At 34.7% G+C, this 16,040-nt stretch overlaps 1 protein-coding gene across 1 annotated transcript; it reads right to left on the bottom strand.

Annotated features, from left to right (window-relative positions):
* Positions 1–6,698: 6,698 nt before the first annotated feature.
* LOC147549165 (uncharacterized) lies at positions 6,699–7,279 on the bottom strand. Its single transcript, XM_086668251.1, has 2 exons — positions 7,259–7,279; positions 6,699–7,148 (listed from the first exon to the last, which is right to left on the bottom strand). Exons 1-2 carry the CDS (start codon positions 7,277–7,279, stop codon positions 6,699–6,701), a joined length of 471 nt encoding a protein of 156 aa, XP_086524377.1.
* Positions 7,280–16,040: the final 8,761 nt, after the last annotated feature.

Here is a 16,040-nt window from a genome sequence, read left to right as displayed (position 1 = left end):
TAGATTGACCACAATACGATATCGGATTTTTGAGTTTAAGGTCCAAAAATAGGGGCGGTAATGAGTCATATATCCACTCCTAAATTAATAAATAAAATAAAACCAAAATAAACCGAAAATGTAAAATAAGTCCAAAAATTAACTATTGGTGGGCCCCATGCATCAATCCTTTAATTATCTCTCATTTTTGCCCTTTCATAAATATTTTTTAACCATTGGTAAACCAAAGGTTTATATATACTGGTTAAGTTAATAACTCTTTCCATATATTTTATGAAAGAATATTTATGTTGGATATTTAATACCAATCTTTATTTCCATAAACTCCATAAATATTTAACCAAATCAGTGGATATTTAACAAAAATGAGTTGCACTCTCAAAAAATCGAGTTTCTATCTATGTAACTCTATATTCTTTGAATTCAAGAAAGCATATTATTTCTAAATCCGTTGTATTTGATTAAAGTAACCTACCAAATCAATGGATATTTACCTAAAACGAGATGCTCAATCCCAAAAACGAATTTCTCTCTCTGTAACTCTTTGTTCTTTGAACTTCAAGAAAGTATGAAGTTGTGATTTGCTTTTTATCTCTACCTCGATCTAATTAGACATCTACAAATTCGTTTGTGAGGTATGTCCAACTTAAATTGATCGTCAGAATCTATAAATCTCTAGTACTACAATCTTCTTAAAAAAATTATTTATTCTAACAAAAAACTTATATGTAACATTTTTTATTACTTCTTTGGTAAAAAGTGAATGTTGAAATCTCTATTAATTCAATATTTTTTTCATAAAAAAGTTTTATAAAGTGAAATTGTGTTTGCTACATTTCGGTATTCTACTAGCATTTTCTAAATTCTATTAGCATCTGTTATGAATTTGTTACAATAGGTTAAAAAACAAATACTATTTTGTTAGCATCTTATTGATTCTAATAACATTTTTTACATTCCATTAGAATCTGTTGAATGTATTTATTGCAGTAGGTTAAAATGCAATTACTATTTTTCTAGCATCCTATTGATTCTACTAACATATTCTACATTCTATCAGTATCTGTTGAATGAATTTGTTACAGTAGGTTAACAAATACTTTTTAGTAATTAAAATGTATAAGGTGAAATTGTTTTTGTTACATTTTCCGTATTCAACCCAATACCAAATTATGATGAGCCAATGGAGTACATCGATGAAACAAGAACACTACCTCCGTTAACAAAGAGAAAACCGGGAAGACCAAGGACAGTAAGAAGAGAGAGCTCAGGAAACATACCCAAAAAAATGAGGGTTTGCGGTCAGTGTAAAAACCCGGCTTATCACAATAGTGCCTCATGCACGACAACTATATAATAACTAACTTAAGTTTTGATTATGCAGGTTTACTTATTCTGCTAGAAACATAAATATTCTACTTATGTCTTTTACATGTTTAGAGAATTTGATCAATGTTACCAGATTATCGTATTTAAACAAGAGGATTTTCTTATTTCCTATTAAATTTTATCAATGGTTACGATATTATCGTAGTTATACTCATATGTATTTGGCTAGAGTAAGTTACAAAATGTCGAAAAACTGAAAAATGCTGGTAGTGTTGGTGAAATTTTGTCAACATCTTACTAGTATCTTTATACCCATTGGACCATGCTAGAAAAATTTGTTTGATGTTTCTAGCAATTTTCAATACAATCAAAGCAGGTTGGTTTTAGCCTTTGTTATATTTTAATCAAAATGTCCAGATTTTTGATATATTTTTGTACGAATTATTTGTTTCCTTATTTATATATGTTATCAATGGATTCAGCATTAAGTGTTTGAGTTCATCATGCCTTTGCCCTACCACGTATTATAATTGTATAGTTTCAGTAGTGTCCAAGAAATTTGAGTAACATCTTTATCGTATCTATAAACCTGTTGTCTAAAATATAATATAATTGTGGTATTGTAGAACATTGATAAATAATCTCATAACTGCTCAAGATGTTATTCAAACTTAAAACATAAACATGTTTGCTACGTTTTATCACATATTCCGTTACAAAATACAAGTTAAAGTACTTAAACATTTTTTCTCCATATATCCTTCGATTCATTCAACAACAAGCAAGTTAGTTCACCCCTCTTCCTTTGCGCTAGTTTTGTCCAATCATCTTTTGGCATCTCGTTAGGAAAACGTTTATAGTTCGATTCGATATAAAGTTCTTCCATGTGCAAAATCACATACAACCTACAATCAGGCCTGTCAAAGTTCAAACAACAAACCAATTCAACATCTTTGGGTTGTAACCATTTATGCGTTTCTATAAGAAACTAAAAAATGCTAGTCAAACATGTCATTTTTCTTATGAAACCAGTTTTGAACAGTAACCGTTTCAAGGTTTTATGATAAACTTCAAAAATGCTAGACAAAAAAACGACATTGTTTTTACAATCCAGTTTATTCTCTCATTTTTTTCCTATATTACACCATGTAATGTTCTATGGTTGTCAAAAGGTTTGACAAGTAACCATTGATAAAGTTTTATAAGAAACTTAATAATGCTAGACAAAATATTAAGTTTTTATTGAAAGTAACTATATTCTGGATCTAACACTATGCTTGAAAGTCTACAATACAAAATCCTAAATTAGATAGAACCCTAAATTGTCGGTCTAAAATAAAAAATTTAAGCAGAAACCATTTCTTCAAAGAAATTACACAACAACAGAGACAAGGTAACAATACAAATTTTTTGTTGCATGCAAAAAAGAAACATACTCTTCACTTTGAACTGATTTAGGATTTTGAAAATAATTTCCATTAAACCACTTCGAAACAACTAAACCCTAGAAATTTCTTATTAACTAATCAATTTTAGAAAAATAAATCATAGTTAAATTTGTAAAAATCAAAACCTAATTCGTTTTGTGTTGTAGAAATCAATCTAAATCATAAACAAAGTTGAAGGAACAACAAAAATGATGAAAACCAAAATAACTTACTCTTTACTGTTGATGATGATGAACGAAACCAACGATGGATTCTCCTTCTCTCCTACTTGATGCTCTCTCTGTCTCTCTCTGTTAGGTTTATTTTGGGCGTGTTTAAGATAAGAGTCTCTCTCTCTCTCTCTCTTTCTTTGGTTTGATATTTGAGGAAAAGACAACTTTTTTTTTGGTTATTTTTTTGAAACAGAAAAGGCTACTTTTTTTTGTTATGCTAAACGAAAAAGGCAAATTTTTCCGGGGAAAGAAAGTTTGTTTTTGAAGAAATAAATGTAATGAATCTCTATATATTATGGTATCTTTTATTTTGGGTTGTTTTTTTTTAACTTAGGATAGGTTAGGCAGTAAAAGAGAATAAGAGGATAGACATGTAATTTACTTTGAGTGGATTTATTTTCTATTTCAGATTATCTTTGGTCTCTAGACTCGTTGATCATGCGATTTTGGACTTAAATCTCATCCCCCGTACAATATCAATAGCTAATAACAGATTGCCCACCACGCTACAATGGTAAGTAGATAAAATTCCACGACCTGGTCGAATTTGAGTATATTTGTGTCGAATATGAGTCAAATAACTATTTGTTATCGATCATTCTAAGATATCCAATGGATGTTGATTTCTTTTTCTTCATATTTGAATTTATTAAATTTATCAAGTATAAGATAATGTCGGATATGCCAAGACTTGCTTGCCTAAGTGGTTGAAAGTGTTGACATAAACTCCATAAACCCTGGAGGTCCTAGGTTTGATTTCCAGAGGAGGAGGAATCCATAGTTTAATGAACTTGGGTTATTAAGAGTATAAATAATGTAATAAATTTGTTGGGCTTTAGACCTCTTTCATTAATGGTTTAACTTAGACAACTATCGTGCTTATCACATCTTCATGATGGATACATACTATATAATTAAAAATTCAACAAAATAATCTTTATTTTACTATATGTTAATCCTTGTTGCCAGATTAGGTACCTAAGTATCTAACTATTATAAACTAATACATTTTTTAACTTTAGGATGAAAAGTATTAACAAAATGTCAAATTAAGAGTTGGTTAATGTCATCCCCTAATTAACACGAATACGAAACCGACTACATCAATTAACAACCAAATTTGAATCAGATAATTTTCTACTAATTGAAAAAGTAATTGAAATGTAGTTCAAAATTTCGGTTCCCATGGACATTGTTTTGTGTTGGGACTTATATGAGATAATTGTTGGGTTTTCCTCCTAGTGGGGAAACCTAGTTGGGTTTGGATTAGGAAACCAAACCCGGGTCCGAGTCGAGTTTCTTTGGGTCGGTTACTTATAACGGTGGAATTAGGATTAAGGGGGAGTCTATAAATACTACCTTAACCTAATTTAGATGTGTGTGAAGCACCAAAGGGGGAGAACACAATTAGAAACGCACAAGAGAAGAAGGGAGAAAGAGGTTTGCCGAGAAGAGCGGTGGCCGAGTATTTTCAGCACGCACAGTCTTCGTTGTTCGGAAAATCCGACGGTGAGATCTTCTCCGATTAAGCTGAAATTTGGCAGAACTGTTCTTGACATATTCATCTAGTATTTGTACGGAGGGATCGTTGATTGATCGCCGGAATCCTAGTGAATTTAGGGTCGTTTTGGATTGCAGATTTCTGGGATGTTTTGTTCTTTCTTGTGAGGGTTTCTCCGTGTTTCTTCGTGTTTGAGATTGATTCTTTTAGGAAGGGTCTGAGTCTCGGGTGGACGTAGTCTGTAACTACTTTGCTTATTATAGTTGATTTGGTTGGACTACGAGTCCCGTGGTTTTTACTTCTCACATTGAGGAGGTTTTCCACGTTAAAAATCGTTGTCTTATTTATTTTCCGTTCTTTGTTTATGCTCCCACATATTCTTCTGTATTATCCTCGTAACTAACACAAAGCGACAAACTCTTATATTTTCGCTGCGCCTAAGTGCCTGTTTTTCCGAACAAGTGGTATCAGAGCTCTAGGTTAGAGAGTTCTTTGGATTGTGATAACTTCGGTTATTGGTTTGTTTGTGTTAGTGATGGAAAATATGGGTAGAATGATAAGTTTGAAGCTGGAGCAGTTATTTTCTTGGAAGACAGGAAATAATAAGATGTATATGATGAAAAAATTGCTCGATTTGAAATATCTTCGAGGGATAGCGGGGCTGGTTGTTCAGGACAATCGAGGAAAAGCAGAGCTGGCTGTTTCCAGGGCTGTCAAGGGGACAGCAGGGCTGGCTGTTTCCCCCACCTAGTCGGAGGGGGAGTTTGTTGGGTTTTCCTCCTAGTGGGGAAACCTAGTTGGGTTTGGATTAAGAAACCAAACTCGGGCCCGAGTCGAGTTTCTTTGGGTCGGTTACTAATGACGGTGGAATTAGGATTAAGGGGGAGTCTATAAATACTACCTTAACCTAATTTAGATGTGTGTGAAGCACCAAAGGGGGAGAACACAATTAGAAACGCACAAGAGAAGAAGGGAGAAAGAGGTTTGCCGAGAAGAGCGGTGGCAGAGTATTTTCAGCACGCACAGTCTTCGTTGTTCGGAAAATCCGACGGTGAGATCTTCTCCGATTAAGCTGAAATTTGGCAGAATTGTTCTTGACATATTCATCTAGTATTTGTACGGAGGGATCGTTGATTGATTTGCCGGAATCCCAGTTAATTTAGGGTCGTTTTGGACTGCAGATTTCTGGGCTGTTTTGTTCTTTCTTGTGAGGGTTTCTCCGTGTTTCTTCGTGTTTGAGATTGATTCTTTTGGGAAGGGTCTGAGTCTCGGGTGGACGTAGTCTGTAACTACTTTGCTTATTATAGTTGATTTGGTTGGACTACGAGTCCCGTGGTTTTTACTTCTCACATTGAGGAGGTTTTCCACGTTAAAAATCGTTGTCTTATTTATTTTCCGTTATTTGTTTATGCTCCCACATATTCTTTTGTATTATCCTCGTAAGTAACACAAAGGGGAAAACTCTTATATTTCCGCTGCGCCTAAGTGCCCGTTTTTCTGAACAATAATCAAAGATTTTTTGTGGTGATTCCTTCAAATACCACACACTAGCCATATATTTTGGGAAAACACTTTTAAAAAATTCAACACCACAAAACTACTTTGCAACAAAAAAGAACACCACAAAACTACTTAGATATATTCTACAATTATGTTAGATGGGTCATAAAAGAATTTTAGAATGTATATGATATGTCTAGAATATGTTTTTGACGAGTAACTAAGTGGCTTTCATATTTTCCCAGTTATTTTCTAAAACTCTTCGACAAGTGCTAAATATAACTGCATAATTGTCCGACAAAATTCTTTACTAGGTATTAGTCAAATATTCCAATAACTTTTTTCCTTTATGTAGGTGCTAAGCAAGTTAATGTTAAAAAACAATTGTTTAGTTGACACTAAATAGATATATTTTTTTAATAAAATAGTAGTAAATTATTTTTCCCCTCCAACAACTTTCTTTTTGTTTCTCTAATGGTTTCATTTAGCAACTCACAATTTTGTATAGCCCAAAGAATTCAAAGAAGTTAGTGGGTTGTGCCTTTTCATGTCACCTTTTGGACGAGTCAAAATCGTATCAAAAAATTAATATGTATGAGATACGCTGGGCCACCAACTTTTTTTTTGATGAAATAAACTCGCATAAAACCCAATAAACATTCATACAAAAGTCTTTAATTTAACACGGAAACGAGGAGGTACTACATTCTAAATTTTTCTCTGACCATTGGGTCTACCCCATTTAGCAAGAGCATCCGCTTGGACGTTGCATTCCCTTGGAGCATAGGTGAAGATAATGTCTGTGAACTGATCTTTAAGAGCCAAAGATTGTTTCAAGATCTTTTTGGATTGCCAGTGTAGCCCGTCATTGTTACCGTTGATGTACTGGATCAAAGCTTGATTGTCGCTCTCTTTGTGCACGTGATAGATGCGCAATTGGATGGCCCATAAAATGTTGAGGTGGATCGCCATGCTTTCACATTCTTCCGCATTTTGGCATTGCACTGAGTCGGCTGCCGCTATGATGAAGTTTTCTTCGTCATCGTGAATGATGCATCCAATCCCAGCTGGTTCGGTGAGTTTGGAGAAGGAAGCGTCAACATTTACCTTAAGGAATGGTGTTGATGGAGGTCTCCATTTTTGTTTATCTGGTTTTCCCTGCATTTGTTAGTTATAATAGACTCAATTTTGAGTAGAGTGGTCGAGGAGTTGTTTATTCGGGCGATCATCTGTATAGGGGTTTGTTGGTCGAAAAGCAGTTTTCACACCTGACTTTCCATATGAACCATAGTATTTTGGCATATAAATTGGTTGTATCTTCGTCTAAATTTTTCCATTGTTTGATCCACTGATTAACCGTACTTAATTGTTTCGTTCTGACCTGAAAATTGAACCACATTGCTCTTGCGTAGGTACAATGTAGCATCACATGGTCTAAGGTTTCATTTTCATTACAATTGACACAAGAGTAAGAGTTTCCAATAAACTACCGATTTTGTCTTTTACTGGTAGATTGTTCGTGCAACATTTCCATAGAAATAACTTGTAATGAATCAGTTCAACAAAAAAAAAACTTAGTAATGAATCTTTTGTTCTTTTAGAAGGGGACCCGCACTGACTTGAACATCATAAAGGGACAAATACTAACCTTATTTAGGTTTTGGTCTCTAATATGTTATTAGGGTCTACGGGCTTTAGGCCCAAAATAAATCCAAAAAAGAATTGGTCTTATCTTCTCAGAAAAATAGATGTTAGTCCTTTTCCCTTTTGGACTCTATTCCCTTCTTATAGATAAAACATGTTCCATCCAAAACCTACCTCATTTCCTGCCCAAAATTCGTGAGGACGGACGTGAAAAATTTACAATCCAACAAAATTGAGAATTTAATTTTCAAAATAAGAAAATATATTTTCACACTCTCTCTCTCTCTCTCTCTGCAAAAAAACTAGAAACTTTATTTCACTTTCAAACTCTTCCAAAAACCGAACATCCCTAACCCTCAAAACCCTAAAATCTCTTAAATCCAGCTCGTCTCTCTTAACTCGAATCGTTACACTCTCTATCAAGAACAATTAGCCTTCTCTTCAACCGTCTTTTCTCTGTTTCTTAATTGAAACGGTTGGTTTCTACCCAAAAAGCAATAGAAAACGTCATAACGAACCATCATCAAGCGTTAGCACCTGAAACCCTAACGAAAAAGGTGAGGTATTTACAAAGGTTATTGCATGTTTAGGATTTGTTATAACAAAGTTTTTTTCAAGGTTTTTGTAAGTTTTGTTTAACATTTTTAATGGTGTTTTGGGTTTGGGGTTTATGGTGTTTTAGGGTTTATTGTGAGGAACGGGTTGGGTATTTGTCATTTTATACCCAAGACATGTTTTGTATAATGGAAACTAAAAAAGGTATCTAATGAAACCAATTTTTTGGGTTTATTGTTGCTGATTCCAGAAAAAAATTTCATACTTTGTTGCATTTCTTTGTGTTTCCGAAATGGAGTTTGATTTTGAGAAGATACCAGACTATTACAGTTTTGATTCATAAAATATGCAAAATATTAGATGGAAATTATATTATGGTTGGAACTGAACATGTTTTGTTTCATAACATATGCTTTTGTTCATAAAAACAAAACAAATAGAAATTTTGTTCTTATTTTTTGTTATCTCTTATTCACCTAATCCATATACTTTTAACGGAAATTGAACATTTTTTAAACCAAAAATGGGTTTTTGTTCATGAAACAGTATAGATGTCATTGCAATACTAGTAATTTATATAAAACTTTGAAGAATGTATAACAAAAAACTTTTGTATGTGTGTGGAGGAGATTAAAGAAGATGACCCCAAAGACGAAACAACACCCACAAGAAAAAGTCTAATGAAAAGAAAGAGTAATGTAGATGAGGAAGTGTAAAGAAGAAACCAAAAAGCAAAAACCTAGTTATAACAAAGGTTGTGTCTATGAATTAATTCATGTTTTACTTTATATGATGCGTAATTATAAAGAAAAAAACACAAAAAAGCGAATGTAAATGATTTTTTGACAAAGCAATATATGTTATTTACATCAATGTTTATTGTACATAATGAAAAATGTTTGCATGAGTAGAAAGCTTGTTACAAAAAAATTTATGTGTATGAAGTAATACATTTTTACAACAAATGATACGTTTTTATCAAGGAACAATATAAAAAATTGATTCTAAAGTTTTTTTTAGCAGGCTGGAGACTATATATGTTATTTATAATACATTTCCTGTACATGTTCATTTATGACAAAACAATATATGTTATTTACATTAAATTTCCTGTTTTGTGTTATACATAATGAAAAATGTAGGTTGGAGACTGTTAGTTATAGATAGCTTAATGATTTTTCCTCTAGCAAGCTGGAGCAAGTTCAAAGAACATCAAACAGAAAGGAAAGAAAATCAGAAGGAGAACAATTGATGTAATTGGAGAGCCAAAATTCATTCTAGATTGCAAATCTATAACTCAATTTCGATATACTCTTAAACAACCTATAGAAGTGATCAACAACATGAGGAACTACATGACTGGAGATATGAAAAAGGAGATCAACTCCATCCATTTTCATTACTTTTGAGGCCATGGCAGAAGGTTTGATAATGAGGGAGAATTACATCGGATTTGAGAGTCGTCTTTTACTACAGCGTTTGATGATTCAGTTGGAAAATCCATGACTGCTTTCGCAACTGCAAATACAAAAATGAATTATGAGGAAAACATACCGCATTATGAACAATTCAAAATGAATATTGTATAATAAAATATATAAAATGTTAAATAAAATGTGTAATCTTTATACTCCCTCCGTCCCATTTTGTTTGGGTCTTATTCCTTTAAAGGAAGTCCCAAAATGTTTGTCCACTTACTATAAATAAGACTCATTTATTACTAATTTTATTGACATTCTCCAATCTACCCTTACTTTCAACTGGTTCTACACTACTTCCAATATAGTATTGGTTGTAATACTCTAAAGTAATTATGGGCAATTTAGGCAAATATATAAAGTTAGCAAGCAATAAATGAAATTCCTTAATAAGTTAGATCTCCCAAAAGGTCAAACAAATTAGGACGGAGGGAGTAGTAAATAAAATGTTTTCGAGAGTACGAAATATGTTGTATTCATGATATGCATTATAAGGTTCATGGAGACCAACGATATAACATTGTTAATAAAAAAATATTTTTATATCGAACATACAATAAAATGATACTGATAAATAAAGGGTTATTTATGAAACAAAATGAAAATTATGGAACAAAATATGTTTTGAAATATACAAAACGCAATATGTATATTACATAATTATCATAAACAGTTAGTAACTCTGACATCCAACAACGCGTTAATATAACTAAATGTGTTTTCATGTGTACAATATACGTAACGTATAGCAAATATGTTGATATTTTGAATCGGTAATTGAACTTAAAATCCATCGAAAAATATCTTAACAGAATAATATGTGTTTCTTTTGTACAAAACAAGTTATGTTTGATAAATATGTTGAATTTCGAAATCTGTTAATACCTAATAGTACTGAAAAAGGTTAACAGAGATAACTGATGATGAATATGACGAAGAAAATAGAGACTAATGATATAATTTAATCATTAAAAGTTAATCAAATGTGAGAAGATGATGAAAAGAGTTTGGAAGATGATGAAAACGGTTTGGAAGATGGTTTTTCTGTTTTAGAGAGAGAAAACACAAACCAAAATAACTTACCTGGTGAAGGAAGACGATGAAGGAAGAAAGATATTTAATGACGAAAAACGATGAAGATGATTCCCAGTCGTCTTCTCTACTCAGTTGGGGTTCGTATTAGAGATGGTTTTCGTTTTAGAGAGAAAAAGTAAGATAATGGAGAGTTTTTCGTTTTTGACGAAGATGAAGAAGGAACAAGTTGAAGATGATTCCCAGTCATCTTCTCTACTTGGTTGTGAATCGTTAAAGAGATGGTTTTCGGTTATGAAAGAGGGTTTTTCGTTTTAGAGAGAGAAAGTAGGAGATGGTTTCAGTTATCTCTGATCGGAGAGAGAAAATCAGAGAAAGAAAAGGAAAGAAAATTTTTTGGATCGGGTTTTCAAAAGAATGGGTTGTCTTATATATAAGGGTATTATGATAAAATATAAATCATAGAGATTTGTGTTTTTTATGGAGATGGTAACATTTGGACTAAACTTCCATTATAATTTTTATTTTGGTTTAAAAACCTATATTAATATTATGGTGGACTAAATGTGGGTTTAGGTGTTGGGTTTTGGATCATAAACCCAAAAATTATTGTGATTATCTGGCTCCCATAAGTGTCTATCAGTTCCATTTGACTCTCATAACCCCATATTGTCAATTTTATCCTTATGATATTTTTGTACTCCGTATTTTTTTTGTCTTCTTTCTTTACCTCATCTCTCGTTCCTTCCTTCACTTCACTATCTCACTCTTCTGCTCCATCTATCCTTCTTAACCTCACATCTTCTTTAACCTAATATTTCGCAGAAAGTCGTCGAACAACAATCTTCAGACAAACAATTTTTCCTTATCTTCCTATTTTCGCCACCATCACCATCATCGTCTTCCCTTTCTCTCTCTCCCCCTTTCCTTTGCCCTCTTTCCGTGCCTCTTTCTCTGTTCTTAAGAAGTAGTCGTTTGGATTTTCTAGGCGAAGATGGTTTCTTCAATTTGATATTTCCAGATACAATCAAAAACTTCGAAGAAGGGGGTTTCCCCCTTTGCCAGAATAAAGAAAAGACAAACGAGAGTGAGAGATAGAGAGAGAGGGAGGAAGACATATATATATATATATATATATATATATATATACAAAGAAAGGGAGAGGAAGAAAAACATAGAAAAAGAGAAAGGGAGAGAATAAGAAAAAGAGACAAAGAAAGAGAAAGACAAAGAAATCAAGGAAATGGAGATGATGGTGACGATGAGAAGAGGAAGATGAAGAATTTTTCTATTTGTATGTAGTAGGTCGTCGACCAACAACTTTTTGTCGATGACAGTAGCTTGAAGCAGAAGATGTTAGGTGGAGTTGGATAGATGATGTGGATTATTTTTTTAACAAAATGAAATAAGGGCATAACTGGGAAAAAGAAGTTAGGGGCCTCGTGGGGCCCGAAAAAATTGTCGCGTACTTATGAAGGCCAAAATAATCGTTTGGTCAGAGATTAAGAGTTGTAAGGGACCGCAATCGCGGGTCAAGAAGTCAAGAAGACGGGGTCGTTGATCGGAAGTCGGGCCTTCACCTGTTAATATTTTTATGGGCACTGACGACGTCTTTGGGCTTAACCTGTGACAAGAGACAAAACACACGTGGCCATAAGATCCTTGGGACACCGGGATGGTGCCGGCCTGAGGGGACTCCGACGGTCAAGTTAGTAAGCTTGACAAATAATAAATACGAATTGTAAACCAGAGATTGAGCTACGGAGTTATTTATCTGAGCAAAACGATCGTGAGGAGAAAAGGTGATACAATTAGGTGTACGCTTGCCTAATTCTCTGGTCGTCGAGGGAGATAAAATGCTTGCACCCTTTGGTCATCAGGAGAGAGAAAGTTCGGTCGTCTTCCCTTGATCAAGTGGTCGTCAGGGGAGAGAAAGACAGGTCGTTCTTCCTTGATCAAGTGGTCGTCAGGGGAGAGAAAGATAGGTCGTTCTTCCTTGGTTAAGTGGTCGTCAGGAGAGAGAAAGATCGGGCGTCTTCCTTGTTGGGTTATGTGGTCTCCTAGTGTTGGCATGGGAATCTCAGACACCTAATATGTATAACACTAGTATCCCCAGGATCTCATGCATAAGCTAATGATGAACTAAGAGTTAGAGATTACCTTAATCGTTATTTTTCCTCGAACCTTTCCAATCGCTTTTGAGAAGACCAAAAGCTCCGTTTGTAGCTCCTTTACTTGGGGCACCGAGCAATCACCCACCTTGTTGCTAGCTAAAACTCCAATGGTGGTTAGATTGAAGAACACTTCTTCTTTGACTAGATAGATAGTTGGGACTAATTCTCATTTTCTTACTCTACTTGATGTTGTAGAATAAGAGAGATCCTTAAGAAAAATCCACACTTTATTCAAGTCTGAAGAGACATTATATAGAATCCTAAGTTAGAGTAAAATCCTAATTGGGTTTCCTAAAATCCCTTTTGAATAAGATTAAAGAAATAGTCGAAAATAGAAACTAGTTTCTATTTTCCATATTCCCTTAATCTGGCCGTCCAAGACATGCCCTAAAAGGGCAGATCTGGGCAGTCCATATAGTGTGGTCGGCCAAGCTTGACCGACCCCTATAATGGGCCTTAAAACTCCTTTAACTGCCCAACCCAAAACCCTCTTGTTTCGGCCCTTTGTACTATATTTGCCCAAACTTCCTTTAGGCCTTATGGACATATTTATGGGTCTTATCCATGCATATATGTCTCATCTCTTTAGTCATATCTTTCAATCAAGTTGGCACTCTTTTGTGTAACCCGTTGTAGGACCCAGACGAAGTTAGCCGCGAATCGCATCGCGATTCGACGATCGTAGTTGGTTTCAAGCTACATACTACGACCCCTAAATCATCCATACTTGATGATCTTCTTCATCAAATGTCCTATCCGACAAATTGCTCGCATTGCATCTTTGGTCGAAGGACATTTCCTTCATTCCTTGATTAGATAGTCGTCTAGAGAAAGAAAGATCAGTCGCCTTCCTTGATCAGGTAGTCGTCTGGAAAGAGAAAGATCAGTAGCCTTCCTTGATTAGGTGGTCGTCTAGAGAAATAAAGATTAATCGCCTTCCTTGATCAAGTGGTCGACTGGAGAGAGAAAGATCAACCGTCTTCCGTGATCAGGTGGTCGTTTGGAGAGAGAAAGGTCAGTCGTCTTCCTTGATCAGGCTGTCGTCTAGAGAGAGAAAGATCAATCGTCTTCCTTTATTAGGTGGTCGTCTGGAGGGAGAAAGATCAGTCATCTTCCCTAATCAGGTGGTCGTCTAGAGGGAGAAAGATAGTAGTAGTCGTAAGTTGCTTGCCAGAGGTAATGGTGGGAATTTAGTACGGAAGCCCGAAATCTGATCCAAAACTCCCGAGTCCAATGAAAAAACGTGTCGCCCGAAGCCCGACATGGGTATTGAACGTCCAACCCGCCTCTAGATAATGGGTGGGCTTGGGCTCTGTCCAAAAAATACCTACCCGCTCAATAAACCCGCACACAAGGCCTGGTTGGTAAGACTGATTGATTTGAGTATTTTATAGGCCCTAGATCTTACGGTCAGAATTGAAATCTTCTTTCATTCTAACCGTTAGATCTAGGGTGTTCTTGAAGGAGTTGAAGGAGATGTCCTTCGACCAAGGTGACAATGCAAATAATTTGTCGGATAGGACAATTGATGTAGAAGATCATCAAGTCCGATTGATTTAGGGATCGTAGAGTTGTAGCTAGAGACCAACTACGATCGTTGAATTACGAAGTAATTCGCGGCTAACTTTGATCGGATCCTACAACGGGTTACACATAAGAGTGAAAAATTGATCTAGGATATGACTAGTGGGAGTGAGATATAATCATGGGAGTATCCCATAAACATATCTCATAGGCCTAAAAAGGAATTAGGCAAAGATAGTACAAAAAGGCCAAAAACAGGGTTTTTGGGCCTAGACCGATTCGGGTACTTCTAGGACTCGGATTGGGCTGAATTTTGGAGGGTTAGTTTCTGATATAATAAAAATTATATCTGCCAATTTTCGTGGTGTTTGGACACCTCCTCCTTAGGGAATTGAGAAAATATCAATAGTTGCTATTTTCGACTATTTCCCTAAATCTTATTCTAAAGGGTGTTTTGGGAAACCTAAAAGGAGGTGGATTCTTATTAGAGTTCTATATAAACACTCATAGGGAAGAGAATAAGGGTGGAATTTCTCTCTAAGCTTTCTTACTCTACCACATCAAGTAGAGAGGAGAAAGTGAGCTAATTCCCATTACTATCTATCTAGTCAAAGAAGAAGGTGTTCTTCTTTCCAACCACCATTGGTGTGCTAGCTATACAACAAGGTGGAGATCAAGTTGATTGCTCGTGTCCCAAGTAGAGGAGCTACACTTGAAGCTCTTGGTCTTCTTTAATCAATTCAACTAGTTCGAGGGAAAAAGCGATTAAGGTAATCTACTATCTCCATTAGTTTAATTACTAGTTTTGCATGATGATCTTGGGGATACTAGTGTTAGACATTAGATGTCGTTATCCGCTATAAATACTAGTATAAGGGTATAAATCCCTTCAGTTCTCTTTATAAATAGGAAATTGGCTATTCACTTATCCTTTTAACCACCACCCCCATCAGAAGAACATACCATTTCTTCCCCTCCTCCACCTCCTACCATCTTCATCTCCTCTCTGTAACCCTAGAATAACCTTAGGTCCTAACCTTTCTAGCCCATCACTTCATCTTCTACCTCCATTACCTTCTTTTAGAGCTATGTCTTCATCACTAAGTAAGTTATATATGGATTCTTTTCGTCTTCAAACCTTCAATACCATGTTCGAATGGTGGATAGTGTACTACTATGACCGGACTTCCTAGATCTTTCTTTTAACTCTTTTAAAAAAAATATGTACTTTGAAAACGATTTTAGGTCTCTGATTTGTAAGTTTTCCCTTTTGGTTTGTTTTTTATGACTAACCTATGTTGGTGAATGGTGAACTTCAAACTAGATACTTTTTATCTTGATATTTCTTCTGAAATAGATGATAGTTGTAGATGATGGTCTAAATAATGTCCTCTTTAGATTTGAGATGCCTTTGTAGCTTTATATGTTACAAATTGGTGACTCAAATCTTGTTATTAAATGATGCTAGACTATATAGATCTACTAATGATAATAAAATTTCAAATCTCTCACTGATCTAACTCTTAAACTCTCTTTGTTTCTATCTCTATATCTCTTAGATTTTATTGTTGAGTTGGCCCTCTGTGTTTATTATAGACTTATAGTTAATGACAAGCCTCTGTAGGTGAGCTCTATATAAAACA

This window comes from Eschscholzia californica, unplaced genomic scaffold (genome assembly GCF_041429995.1).
Source record: "Eschscholzia californica isolate CP2 unplaced genomic scaffold, dmEscCali1.0.p SCAF_3, whole genome shotgun sequence".
Classification (NCBI taxonomy): Eukaryota; Viridiplantae; Streptophyta; class Magnoliopsida; order Ranunculales; family Papaveraceae; genus Eschscholzia; species Eschscholzia californica.
Note: the sequence above shows the minus strand (reverse complement) of the source record. Positions and strands in the feature narration are given on the sequence as shown.